At 42.8% G+C, this 14,643-nt stretch overlaps 2 protein-coding genes across 2 annotated transcripts; both read right to left on the bottom strand.

Moving 5' to 3' along the window:
- Positions 1–1,484: 1,484 nt before the first annotated feature.
- Positions 1,485–4,725, bottom strand: LOC142379662 (calcium homeostasis modulator protein 5-like). Its single transcript, XM_075464749.1, has 2 exons — positions 3,557–4,725; positions 1,485–2,915 (listed from the first exon to the last, which is right to left on the bottom strand). Exons 1-2 carry the CDS (start codon positions 4,097–4,099, stop codon positions 2,526–2,528), a joined length of 933 nt encoding a protein of 310 aa, XP_075320864.1. The 5' UTR covers positions 4,100–4,725; the 3' UTR covers positions 1,485–2,525.
- A 4,592-nt stretch (positions 4,726–9,317) lies between these two features.
- On the bottom strand, positions 9,318–13,872 carry calhm6 (calcium homeostasis modulator family member 6). The gene is made up of 2 exons (XM_075466551.1): positions 13,223–13,872; positions 9,318–12,013 (listed from the first exon to the last, which is right to left on the bottom strand). The coding sequence occupies exons 1-2, from the start codon at positions 13,751–13,753 to the stop codon at positions 11,585–11,587; spliced, it is 960 nt and encodes a 319-aa protein (XP_075322666.1). The 5' UTR covers positions 13,754–13,872; the 3' UTR covers positions 9,318–11,584.
- Positions 13,873–14,643: the final 771 nt, after the last annotated feature.

The following is a 14,643-nucleotide window of genomic DNA, read 5'->3' as shown; positions in this document are numbered from 1 at the left end:
TCAAATATTCAACAAGGTCAAGGTCACGTTTATTTATATAGCACCTTATAACAACCTGGGTTGACCAAAGTGCTTTACATAAATAAATAACAATAAAATTCAACAGATACTTTTAACAAAGAAATTCAGAAAAAGATCAAAACAATTTACACACACAGACAACATTTGTTTCACCCAGGTCTGAAAGCCTGGGAGAAAAGGTGGGTTTTAAGAGATGTTTTAAAAATTTCGAGAGTTTCTGATGAACGAATATGCAGCGGTAACCCATTCCAAAGTTTAGGGGCAGTATAATTATTGTGATTTCTTTTAAATTTGAGGACCTCTACCAGATACCCACATTAAAACCCATACACACGATCTTATCATTGTGGAGACCCACTGAGAATTTCCTTCTTATATAAAACTCACTTGTCAGTTTAAACCTTAACATTTTCTTAAGATGTATTTGCAGTGCTCGGTCAATAACCTGCATGTACCTCAGGCCAAAACAGTGCCACATGTCAGCCACAAAGTGGTGCTCTACCGGAGGTTTCATGAAATTAGCTGGATATGCTAAACCTGTCTTTGTCAGCTCCTCTGAGGGGCAGAGCCTGATCGGGAAAAAACTGCACATTAAAAACAAAGGAAAAGGCCAAAAAAGTTACACAAGTGGAATTTTGATTTATTGCTGTATGTAAGTTATGCAAGTAAAAACGTTATATCTCTCAAGATATCAAAATAGAAAATGGTGTGTATCTCAAATTTGGTAATGTTCATGAAGATGAAAGGTATCATCTTCATTTTCAACACCATCCTGATTGGTTCTTCTGTGTTTTATTTTTATTCTGGTTTCTTGTTTGTGTTCTTTAAATTGTTGGTTATAATTACAATTAAAATTAGATTTTGGATTTTTTTATTAGTCTAGTCTTTGTTTGTCTTTTTATACTTACTCTCATGGTTGGCCTTTGTTGTTATTATTGCTTTGGTCTGTTACTTTTGTCTTGCCTCAGTTCAGTTTAGTTCTTAGTTCCACTTCCTCACTAGTAGTTTTCCTCAGTTCCCCCAGTTTGGTCCTCTGTTCCACACTCACCTGTTGTCAGTTAATTCAGCTGCAGTCATTCACCCATAAGTTCCCTACAGTATTTCTTCTTCTTTTATTGTTTTCACAGTTTACTTAAGGATTTCCGACTTGGCTGCATTTTTGGTTTCTGCTTCCTTCTGCCTCCAGTCTGTTTCTTTGCATTTGGGTCTTCTTCTTCACTGCCATCAATTGTGACATGCTTTTAACATTGTAGCACAGTTGTGCTCTGCCCTACCAGCTATGCTCTTAGAATATTTAGTTTTCTTCGACAACTCTGTTCCCTTCTATTGGTGTGTCTAAAATTCTCTAGCTTAGCATGGCTGCCATCTGTCAACCTCCATCTCTTGCTTCCACCTGCTCGGTGTGTCAGATGTTTTGTTACTTCTCTGACTCTTTCAATAAGAATGATACATGTAAAAAAATTTAGTCTTTTTGTAGTTTAAAAAAAAACAACTTTATTTAATCATAACAATTTACAAAAACATTTATGACAACATCCACATGTTAAGAGAAACAAAAACAATAAAAAGCGTAACTTGAAATTAGGTTACATTAATTTATAAAGAAAGGCACAATTGTAAGGTCTTTACATAGATTTATAGTTCTTGTCAATCTCTTATATTAATTAATATCATATTCTTATGTTTAAAAAAGTAAAGTAAAAGCTTAGAGCTCTGTTTGTTGAAATATAAGATATCAAAACCCCATTAGCTAGTGCGGAGCGTAGTTAATCCTGTTAGTTGGCCCTCAGCAGACCAGATCAGGAAGAGAAGGCATAGCTCTAAAAGTCAAGCCTGTGGTTCACCACCAATCTGTCCACGATTGTAACAAATTTTCTACACTTAGCAACATACCCACTGAGGAAAAGCCCTGGTAACTGGTAGCTCCATAGTCAGAAAATGTGGTATTAGAGACACCAGCGAGCATAATCAAATGTATTCCAGAGGCCATACCAGAGCGAGGCGATATAGAATTCCATTATAACACTGCTGGCTATGCATAAACATGGATACAGTAAGATTATCAGTCACGTTGGTGGTAATGACATCCAGTTACGCCACGTTACCTTTTCAGACTTTTTGCTTCCTACCTGTATCATGGAGACGTCTGGTTTAACAGTTTAATATTACTGTTTTCATGATAATGTAAATATAAAGGACTGTGCATCCCAACTCTGTGATCACATACATCTTCAATCTTAGCCTCAGCCTGGAGAGGGAATATAGAAGGGTTCATCACGGATTTTGTCTGCTGGTTTGAACGGAACCACCTTTGCATCAACAAAACAAAACAAAACAAAAAAAAAAAAAACAGAAGACAAAATATCTAAAGCAACATTAAGGTGATTATGCTTTTCATAAAGCCATGTGCTTTCCCAGCTTGGCAAAGGCCACATTCTTGGTTTAATACAAAAGGCAGCTTTGTCACCCATGCAGGCAAAGTTAAATATCAGATTAGATGTTGTTCAACTTATCTCTATTCCATGCTCTAAATCCATGACAGGTGTCTTCTCTGGTGTGAAATCCCTGTCGGCCCTCTCCACATAGCGCTGCAGAATGCTGTAATACTGTTCACTGCTGGAAAAGGAGTAGTATGCAGAGATCTCCTCCCATGCCTTGTGGTTGGGGAAAGGCATAGGCTCAGGTTCCTTGTTCTCATAGAAGCTCTTCAGGTTTCTCTCAGCCAGCTTGGTAGCGTAGTCCACAGCGAAGACATCAAAGCGCTCCTTCTCCTTCTCCATGTAACGTTTCCAAAATGTAAGCTGCAGGTAGCTGACTTTGGAGCGACAGTTTTTGTAACAGGTACCCAGGAGGCCGAAAGTGGACGCTATAATAATGATACTCCAGCCCAAGATCTGCAGATGCAGTCAAAACAAAAGGCAAAGTTTGGACCATGGTGAACAGCAGAGGGACTGATGAAATGCAGGGGGAAGGTTGGGGGATTACATGAAGCATATGGGACCCTTAAGGCTGTGAGCCAACATTAATCACTTTGTATGTAACTTTAATACATCACACTGCAATATGATTGGTAGTACAATGCTAAAGTCACTGGAGTCATTTGTCTCCCCTATATACACAACAATGTTGAGATACCTCCATCCTCCTCTGTCTCCAGCAGTCCCTCACCCACCTCATACGACTGTCAGACTTGATTTAGAGCCAAATATGGAAGAATTCCAAATCAATGTTGATATGTGTTCATTTGATTTTTTTATTTATTTTGTTTGTTTGTTTTTTTAATCAGACTGAAAAAGACGGATCCCTAAGGATGTGTCAGAGGTTGATATAATTTGTTTGACATATATCTCATTCAATAGTTTGATTGACTGGATTCCACATTTCCTATATTGCAGTTGAACATTGCCTTATATTGAATCTTTCCTGGTTCATAAACACCCTTGTCTTTTAAAGCAGCATTCCTTCAAGCTGCTCTCATAAATAGTGTGATAAAGAAAATGAGAAGTCCCTTCTCATGTATGAAGGTGTTTCTTACTTGTGATTGAGCCCTGAACATCAGCAGCAGCTCCATTCGCTCATCAGTGGACAGTTTGGAGCGGTCACAGGGCACCCGGGCCAGCTCCTCCCGACACTTGAGGGTTTTGTTTTTACAGAAAAGGTTCACCACCAGGTTGTCATCCAGGCCACTGATGGCACACTCATAAAAGATCCCATTGAGCAGGGCCACAGAGAGCCACATTATAGGAGCCACACAAGCACCTGAGATAATGCTCATTAACACCCTGAAACAGCCCAAGCAGTTCCCACGAGGACAAAGCTTCATGGGATTAAGGCAGCACCCAGTGTAGAGCCTCCACAACCTGGTGCTAAAGAACAGACCAAGGACCAGAAGCACTGCAGCAGGGCCCAGCAGAAAAGTCAGTCCATAGGTGAAGTTCTGTTCATGGTTGCACGGGCACTGAAAGGACACCATAGAGAAAACTCGCTCCCCACCTATGGTTAGCAGTGCCATGAAACTGTAACCAATGGTTGCTTTCTGGTTCATGAAAAAACGCAGGACAGTCTGGAAGTTGTCCATGGTGTTGGCCTGGAAGTCTCAGACACCTTCCACAAGAAACAAAGAAAAATATGCAAAAAGAAAGAAGCTGTGTTGTTATTCCCTCTCTGCTGTTTTTAACAACTGAAGAGAAAAGGATCTGCCGAGCCCGACCGTCCCCCTCCCTGTAGCTGTCTGTCTGGCCTACAGGCTCCTCCCTCAGCCAATGTGACACTTCCTATTGCTGTCTTAAGAGCTGGAATAAGGGAAACTGGGCTTCTCCTTGGATTCTGAAGATGTTTCACCTTTCATACAATGGGAAGTATCAGGTTACAAGCAGAGAGGGTCATTACAGTCACGTGTCACTTAACCCTCTCTGGCTTCTTTTCTCAGCCTATCGACCCAGTCTCTCTGCTGGAATTATTAGCAGACACAGCCCCAGTGGTTCAAACATACCACAACACGTCACTCTTTACAAGCTTCCCTCTCCTCCCTCTGACTTTGTTGTGGCGATCATCTGCAGAAATCCTGCTGGTTCAGTTCTGTGTGTGCTTTGAGCAGCGTGCAAAAGTATTAAAGCATAAAAGAGAAACTAAAACATCAGAAGTGTTGCTGTTCTTTGTTCCTCTTCATACAAGCACACCCACTGTAATGTGCCAGTGGTTAAAACATGACAAAACATGTAGAACATGCCATGGCAGAAAAATTAGGGGCAGTTGGTAAGAGAGGGTGGGGGAAGTGCTCACATCCTCGTTGTGGTTTCGCTGTTCCAGTCTCACAGGATTTACCACTCAGACTGCTGTCCTCCACTCAGACTGCTGTCCTCCACCCAGCACTCCAATAGGGCATTTCCTGTTTTTTTTTTTCGATGTAATGAGCATGCAACTGAGCATCACAGCTTTAAAGGTTTTCACAACGTACTCTTCTTTGCATGAGGAGTACATTTCTGAAAATGAATCATCCTGGTGTAGTACAAAGGAAGTGGTTAGCTCTTATAGCTACTGAATGAAGATGAAACACTTTCTGTTTGTCACACCCATGGACTCACGTTTTTTAGTTTCATGTTTAGGTTATGTTTATGTGTCAGTTCATGTCTTAGTTTTCCCTGCGCCCGGTTAATTAGCTCACTCACTGCAACTGTTTATTCCCCTCCAGCTGCACCTTGTCCCAATCACGCTCACTCCCTATTTAGTTTCCTGCCTCCCCTGTCAGTTTTGCCAGATCTTTGTTGCTGTTGTTGTTGCATGTTGTTTGTTGCCATCCATGTTCCACGAAACCCGAGAAGCTAAGTATTTATTATCCAGGTCATGTTAAGTCCTTTGTTTTGTTTTTCCCAAGTATCTATCCTGAGTTACGTTTTTTGAATCCGGCTTTGCCGCGCCTTTTGTTTGCACTTTATTTTGTTGTTAATAAATCAACCCCTTTTTTGGAAGTCCGCATCCGTGTCCACCCTTCCATCCACCACAACCTGACACTGAATCGCACCACAGACATGGTAAATTAGTCAAACAGCCAACAAGGCTGACCTGAATATTCAGATGTTTCCCCCTCTGCATTTGCTTCCATCGGGAGACAACCTACACTCCAACCTGTGGAGGCCTTAAGGGCGGTTTATGGTCGGAAACCAGGTCGTCTGGTCGCAGTTAACGCAGACATGCCCCCCCCCTTATGCAGACACTCAGGTGCACCTCCCCAAAATTGTAACTGACCGCAGACAGTGCCGCAGATATCGTCGCAGGGAGGAGAGAAAGGAGGCCTCTGGTCAACTCTACATCCGCTCTACACTATGCGTATTTCCGGTTTGCTAACCGTGCTAACCATGACGATTCTTTCGCCTCTCTGCCAGCTCCAGTAGTAGCAATATTTCTTCTATTTCTAGATCGATCAGCTGCATCTCAAAGTGCGCATTCGTCCAGTTGCCATTGTTGTTTAGTGACCTCCGTAACCGGAAGAGAAACACGCCACCCACCACACCCACAATCCTAGCTTGTTCGTGATTGTCCCTCTTGCGTTGTGGCGTGGAATTAACATAGCGCAGACCGCGCTTCAAAATTGGGCATAAATCAAAAATAACTGCGTCATGTCTGCGACATACTGCTGCGAGGGTATACACGGCCCTTTAGTTGTATGGCTGCCTTCACTGAGTGTGTGTTTGTGTGTGGGGGTGGGGGTGGTAAATGAGAAACAATGTGCTGCACTTTGGATCAAATCATTGAATCACTGATAAATCATTGAGGATGTTAAACACAGCTGTTATTTGTCTCTATGTAAGCTTACAGACCAGCAGCTCATTGCCCACTGTACACTACATCTCTTCTTTTCTTATTCTCATATCAGCCACAGCAGCACCTATGCAATTTTATCAAAGGTTGGAAGATCCTAATACAAAACATTGGTTCATGTATTGTTACTTCTGGACTGGATGGCCTGGAGTAGTCATGGCAAGTCATGGCATGTCAATTTAAAGAACACCAACCTCCCCTCTCAACTATGCTTAAAGATGTCCTTCAACAAAGACACCCAGCATTGGTCCTGGTTCGAATGTATGATAGAGAAAGAACATTTGTTACGACCCAAGGGTTGTATATTGACCCATCCCACGTGACGTCACAACAAAAGCTTCAGCCATTTTGGACGTGAAAACAAGTAGTCTACCACAGCCAACAACGGAGGAGCGAGGACCATTCAAAGGAAAATATCGATTCGATCAGTAAGGTTTACATCATGCCGGCATATTGTTGCGCGCCTGGGTGTACCAACAGTCAGCAGACGAGGAAAGATTTGTCTTTTTACCGGATCCCCACTGACCTTGAGCGACGGAGAAGATGAGTCGCGGCGATCAATAGGAAAGACTGGCAACCTTCAGTATACCAGCGGTTGTGTAGTGACCACTTTGTTGGAGGTAAGTGTCGAATAAAGATATATAACATATACATATACATGCAAAATAAAGATAAAGCCTGAGAGGGATTTTCCACGGCACACCAGATGATCTCTCACGGCACACTAGTGTTCCCCCGTGCCATTTCAGGGTTGCCTTTCTACTAGATAAAACATAACACAGCGCCTTAGTAAAGCACTACGACTTGGTCATTGCAATTCTCGTAATAGCAAGATTATAACACCGTGTCAACGGGTTTACATGTCGTTTATCCTGGTGAACAACGTTAAATGAAAAATGTAAACAAACCTTAGCTGTAAAAAGATGGCGCCCACCGGCTCCAGGGACGATCCACTGGTAAAAGGCAGGTCACATAGCCCGACACAAAATATTTGTAGGCATCCAAACTCTTGTATGCCTTTAGATCCTTTCCCGTGTATGGCGATGGGTTTTTTACAACATAAATATAAAGGTCGTGGGGGCCGAAGTCGGGTAAAGACGAGGCGGTGGCATGCTGTCGGACGTCTGTAAACAGCCCTAGTGGAAGAAAGTACACGTCGTTTTCTAAACCTCCAATTTTCAGCTTCTCCAAATACCTCTCCCTCTGCTGGCCCACTAAATGCCCGACCTCGCTGGATAGTGGAGTTTTTTTCTGCATCTTGTTCTTTCTTCTTTTATTCAATTTTCAGTCTGTCTGTATCGTTACTGTTACTATCGTTACTCGCAAATCGTTGTCTTCTATACAGTACAGACCAAAAGTTTGGACACACCTTCTCATTCAATGAGTTTCCTTTCTTTTCATGACTATTGACATTGTAGATTCACACTGAAGGCATCAAAACTATGAATTAACACATGTGGAAACATGTACTTAACAAAAAGTGTAAAACAACTGAAAATACGGCTTATATTCTAGTTTCTTCAAAGTAGCCACCTTTTGCTTTGGTTACTGCTTCGCACACACTCTGCATTCTCTTGATGAGCTTCAAGAGGTAGTCACCTGAAACGGTTTTCACTTTACAGGTGTGCCCTGTCAGGTTTAATAAGTGGGATTTCTTGCCTTATAAATGGGGTTGGGACCATCAGTTGTGTTGTGCAGAAGTCAGGTGGATACACAGCTGATAGTCCCACTGAATAGACTGTTAGAATTTGTATTATGGCAAGAAAAAAGCAGCTAAGTAAAGAAAAACGAGTGGCCATCATTACAAGAAATGAAGGTCAGTCAGTCCAAAAAATTGGGAAAACTTTGAAAGTGTCCCCAAGTGCAGTCGCAAAAACCATCAAGCGCTACAAAGAAACTGGCCCACATGAGGACCGCCCCAGGAAAGGAAGTCCAAGAGTCACATCTGCTGCGGAGGAGAAGTTCATCCGAGTCACCAGCCTCAGAAATGGCAGGTTAACAGCAGCTCAGATTAGAGACCATGTCAATGCCACACAGAGTTCTAGCAGCAGACACATCTCTAGAACAACTGTTAAGAGGAGACCGTGTGAATCAGGCCTTCATGGTAGAATAGCTGCTAGGAAACCACTGCGAAAGACAGGCAACAAGCAGAAGAGACTTGTTTGGGCTAAAGAACACAAGGAATGGACATTTCCAGTGGAAATCTGTGCTTTGGTCTGATGAGTCCAAATTTGAGATCTTTGGTTCCAACCACCGTGTCTTTGTGCGACGCAGAAAAGGTGAACGAATGGACTCTACATGCCTGGTTCCCACCGTGAAGCATGGATTAGGATGTGTGATGGTGTGGGGGTGCTTTGCTGGTGACACTGTTGGGGATTTATTCAAAATTGAAGGAATACTGAACCAGCATGGCTACCACAGCATCTTGCAGCGGCATGCTATTCCATCCAGTTTGCGTTTAGTTGGACCATCCTTTATTTTCCAACAGGACAATGACCCCAAACACACCTCCAGGCTGTGTAAGGGCTATTTGACCAAGAAGGAGAGTGATAGGGTGCTGCGTCAGATGACCTGGCCTCCACAGACACCGAACCTGAACCCAATCGAGATGGTTTGGGGTGAGCTGGACCGCAGAGTGAAGGCAAAAGGGCCAACAAAAGCTAAGCATCGCTGGGAACTCCTTCAAGACTGTTGGAAGACCATTTCAGGTGACTACCTGTTGAAAGTTCATCAAAAGAATGCCAAGAGTGTGCGAAGCAGTAACCAAAGCAAAAGGTGGCTACTTTGAAGAACCTATAATATAAGACATATTTTCAGTTGTTTCACACTTTTTTGTTAAGTATATAATTCCACATGTGTTAATTCATAGTTTTGATGCCTTCAGTGTGAATCTGCAATCTTCATAGTCATGAAAATAAAGGAAACTCTTTGAATGAGAAGGTGTGTCCAAACTTTTGGTCTGTACTGTACGTCCAAAATGGCGGTTTCTTTACGAAAGTCACGTGACTGGGAAGGGTCCATAGTATCTGTCTCTGTGTGGGTTTTAGGGCTGCAGCCAGGTGAGTTGGTGAGCAGGTGAGTTGTCCCTGCTGTGAGTGACTAGTTCTAATCAGCTGGGCTGCTTTTAAAAGATGCTGGCAGACGCAACCCAGGTGCCAGTGGGGCCAGCTATTGTTGGAGTGTTTTTGCAGTAGCTTGTGCTGAGTGTTGTGTAGCATAACTCTTTCAGTGGAAGGAGGGTGACAGTTTGACTTTGGGTTTTGTTGTTCTGTTAATCATTTAGGCTCTTGTTTGTCCTCAGCAGGTTCCGTTGGGATTGTGTTTTTCTTCAAGGTTTTGGTTGAATAGCATTACTTTTCTTTTCCAATAAATAACCATTTAACATCACCCATCAGTTCTCATTGTTTTATTTCCTCAGCTCGGGACACTTTATTGTTACCCCGTAACAACATTGTATACTGTATAAAGAGGACATACATAGGGCAATATGTGAGTGTTTGGATGAATAGGTCAATGTAAAGCACTTTTTAGACCCTAAAAAACATTATTCACTTCAGTTTTATTTCTATACCCCCAAATTACAACAAATGTCATCTCAAAGCTCTTAAATAATACAGTCCAATTCAAGCCAATTGGAGTTCAATTCCTTCTAATCAAAATCGAATTAATTAAATTCAAAATGAGTCCAATTCATACAAACAGAGCCAATTCAAAAACAATTTCCTAGCTAAGGAAACCAACAGATTGCACCGAAACTTCGGTCCAATCTCTCGTCCTGAGCGTGCCTGAGGCGACTGTGGAAAGGAACGACTCCCTTTGAACAGGAAGAAACCTCTGGCAGAACCAGACTCAGGAAGGGTGGCCATCCGCCTCCACCAGCTGGGGTTTGTTAGGATGGGTCCCATAGCATGTGTGTCCATGTTTTCTGGCTTATATGTATAGTTAAAATGATGTATTATCACAGTTATTCAGTTACTCCCAATAAGATCCATCATTCACATCCCCTTTTCTCCTTCTCTATCTCTTCTCTGCTAGATAGAATAGAATAGAATAGAATGCCCTTTATTGTCATTTTACATTGTACAACAAAATTGGAGATTGACTTTGATATTGGAGATTGAATAGATCTCTGTTTTTAAGCCAAAAACTGTTTTTAGCCAAAAACAACTAAATCTAACCAGACAGCACTGGTCTTAAACAGTATGGGAGAGCATTCCACAATAAGATGGCATTAACGTGCCAGCCTCCCACACTGTGTGTAATACCTTCACATTCTCTATTAGCAACTTAGGGTAAAACCATGCCCAAAAACGTGGCTTGATTTTCTTTTTCTTTTTGTTCTTTAAAGCATTGTACATTCCTGACCAGCAACAGGAGTGGTTCGCAGCCACTCCAATCCTCTCCCCTGCCCCTTTGGTAAACCTTCAGAAATTAAACCAATTACAGAACACTGTAGCCAGATCTTCTTGTTCTTGTGAGGATGCTTCCCCCTGGAAAAAGGTACCCTGTAAATACCCAAGATTAAAAATGAAATGACTGAAAATGACCGTGCCATGTCCATTTTAACCCATAAGGACCCATGGTGAGACAGGCATAACATACAATTTAAAGTTGAATAAATCTACTTTTGTAATTTCTATGATTGGGCTGTCCCACATATTCTCTGAAAAGCCTCAGGCTGATCCAAAATGCTGCAGCCAGAGTTCTGATGAGAACTAACAGGAAAGATCCTATTTCTCCAACCTTAGCTTCACTTCATTGGCTCCCTGTTAAATTCAGAATAGAATAGAAGAGAAGAGAAGGTATCCATATGCTGTCTCTGTAAACGGCCAATCTATGGTCAAACATCAGGTGTTTGATTTTGCACACAGGCCAAAAATATCTGGAGCTAAAGATATCAGCTCGAGGAGTTAATTGGACCAGAAAAAGCACTATATAAGTACAATCCATTTATTATTAAACTGAAATGGAATTTAACAATGTCGTCACCTATGTTGAATCAGAAGGAAAATTTGTGTGCATTGTTTTCATTCAGGGTAGTTTTACACTAAACTATAACCCAGCCACACTCATCGTAGCTTTAGGCTCCTACCTATCACAATGACACATTTGTCATATGATGATGAAGATGATGATGATGATGCAGACCTGTCTACAGCATTTTTATGTCAAAGAGCCGCTGCATGCCAGGGACAGATGCCCTGCTGAAAAACTGAGACGTTACCGTAACACAGACAGTCCCCCCTTATAGTCCCACTGTGCCACCATCCACAAAATCAAGAACAGCAGGGTTGTCAGCTGACGCACTGGACCTGACCGAAGCCATCTTCATCCCATTATCTGGCTCCTGGTTGCGCTCCACATGGCGGTGCAATGTGCTGTAGTAGTGGTCCTTGGTGCTAAACTTGTAAAGACAGGAGATCTTCTCCCAGTCCTTGTTGGAAGGGGTGATGATATTTTCAGGAGGTGCCTGGTTGAAAAAGCTCTTCAGGTTCCTCTCAGCAAGCTGCTTGGCATGTGTGGTGATGTATGAGTCCATAATTTCGTTCTCCTCCTGAGTGTATGCCCTCCAGAACTTGAGCTGCAGGTAGCTAATGGGGGATGTGCACCGAGCGATGCAGATCAGCAGAAGGTTGGACAACATGATGGAGGCGATGAGGAGCCAACCCAGAATCTGTGGTCATTAGAAACACGCAGTCGGATTTATTATCAAGGACACTTCAACATCTTTGTTCAAATCTAGTTGTCACATGTTGTCACAATGTCACATTGTTTTTAAAGCTCTTAACGGCCTCGCCCCATCATATTTATCTGAGCTTTTCACAGTCCGCAGTCCTGGTAGAGCTCTGAGGTCAACAAATCAATTTTTGCTAGAAGTGCCCAGGTCAGAATACAAACCCTGGGGTGACCGAGCCTTTTCCCAAAGCTGCCCCCAGGCTCTGGAGTAAGCTCCCCGTTGAGCTGCGTCTTATTTCTGACCTGGGCCTCTTCAAATCTAGGCTAAAAATTGCTTTTAATACAAAATATAGTAGTATGATGACACTTTTATCTTATTTTATCTTAATCGATTTTGTTGTATTTTATTGCTTTCACTGTTCTGTTATTGTTTTTTATTTGTTTTGACTTATTCTTCTCTTTTTTATTACCTGCTGTAAAGCACTTTGGTACATCGTAATGATTGTCTGTAAAAATAACTGTATAAATAAAATAAAATACATTTACATTTACATGAAAAAGTGAAGAGGAAAATTTACTAATTTTTATTTCATACATATACACTGTTACAACTGACTTCACCAAAAGAATCCTGCGTGCATGTTAGTAATGTGGAGTTAATGTCTGAATTAGCATATTTCTTACAACTCAAAGTGGTTGTCAAACATGACTTCTCTGCAAAAAGATTCTGCAGAAACGACTGCTGCACCGCTGCAGATGACTCACAAACTCAACAGGCCAATGCCACCAAGAACAAGTCATGAAGTGAAACTGAAGTCTGCACGGATAGATCTCACATGTGAAACCTACCACATCCTCAAAAAGACGCTTCACAACCCCATAATTGCAAGGTTTAGTTTAGGTGATCGAAGCTGCTGCTTTCAGTTTTAATAGGTCAGCCACAAGCTCTCAGTATATTTACTAAACATACCCATTACATAACTGCACAATCATAGGTCAAAAAACGAGAGCTGACTGACAGCACAAGTTTCTTTTAATTGTTTCATTTTTTTCATCCACTTGTTACTACAGCCGAGGGAGGGTTTTTGTGACAATAAATTTTATTTGGATCAACACAAACCAACTGTCTGACAGTTTCTTAGACACCTGCAATATCCCCACATTCAGGCTCAGTGTTGTGCTTCACCAACATCAGCCGGCTGCTTACCTGAGAGTGCGCCCTCAGGATGCGCAGAACATCTTCTCTATCCCGGCTGTCTTTCTCACAGGGGAACCTGGACAGCTCCTTCTCACACTGCCCCTTAACGAGCTTTCCACACACATGCTGGTTGTACGCGGTCAGATTGGTACCGGTCATCGCGCACTCATAATAGTTCCCGTTGAGCAGAGCCACCGCGACCCAGGTGCATGGCGCCACCAGCGCAGCGGCGCTGATCTGGAACAGAGCCGAGCAGACGCCCGTCAGGTTCTTCCAGCGCCACCGCCGCGCCCTGCGGTGCCACAGACCCGTTATCAGCTTCCACGTCTTCATACTGAGGGTGAAACCGAGGAGCAGCAGAGCCAGGGCCGGCACCAGCAGGAACACTATGCCATAGAAGAAGTTCAGCTCATTGCAGGGACATCTGAAAGCCACCGAGGAGAAGATCTGCTCTCCACCTGCTGTCAGTAGAGCCACCAAACCAAAGCCGAAGTTGCTCTGTTTGTTCACAATGTTCAGAACCGTCTTGAACTTCTCCATGTCTGACAACTGAGTGGCAGAGGTTTCACTTCTTGTCAGAACTGCCTGTGGAGTCGTTAACTCTCACTTCCCCAAAGCAGCAACATCCGAGCTGTCGGTGAGGCTGCTGTGTGCGCTGTGGACAGTACGCACAGCGTCAGTTTGACCTGATATCCAGGTGCGCGTACACGCGCGTCTCCAGTGACCACATGTGATCTGATGTCGCTCAGGTGGATGTGGGCAACAGAACGGCCTTCAGTAGCCCTGCTGGTGTTCCGGTAAAATCAAGTTAGCGGAACCAAATGATGAAGTAGGCATTTTCACACTTTTTAGCTTTTAGTTACACTCAGTGTAAGACGGAGATGGAAAGTCACCTCAGACTGAGCCCTGGACTGAGGAGTATTTTATTTCACATGAAAAGACTGACAGCTTAAAAAGATTCCACTGCGATCATGTTCTTTTGTAGTGCCTTAATGATTGTGCAACAAGTGCCCACACTGATGATGCTCAGTTTAGGGCTCAACTCATGGGCGTCGCTGTGGGGGATGGGGGTGTTTCGACACCCCACTTTTACAGCAAGATGATTTCATCCCCCCCACATAGTCCAAAGGTAAACCCGTTTGCCCCATGGATGTATTATATTAACGGTTTGCCCACCCTCATAGTGCACCAACATACAATGTGTTTTAAAGACTCTGTACCCTCTTTAGAATAATTCCATCCAGATTTGAGCAGTGTAACTATTGTAGTTTCCATACAGGACCAAGTTTAGGGCGATCAAAATGCAAAAATGCAGTGAAATGGCCCTTTATGCCCATTCATTTAATTCGCGAATCGGATGCCAACTTCAGCGTCGTGTCCATGGGCTTGATGTGGGGAACACCCCCACATTTAAAATCACTGCTCCACCT

The sequence above is a fragment of the Odontesthes bonariensis genome, chromosome 5, assembly GCF_027942865.1.
Source record: "Odontesthes bonariensis isolate fOdoBon6 chromosome 5, fOdoBon6.hap1, whole genome shotgun sequence".
In the NCBI taxonomy this organism is placed as follows: domain Eukaryota; kingdom Metazoa; phylum Chordata; class Actinopteri; order Atheriniformes; family Atherinopsidae; genus Odontesthes; species Odontesthes bonariensis.
This window is presented reverse-complemented; position numbering and strand designations above follow the sequence as displayed.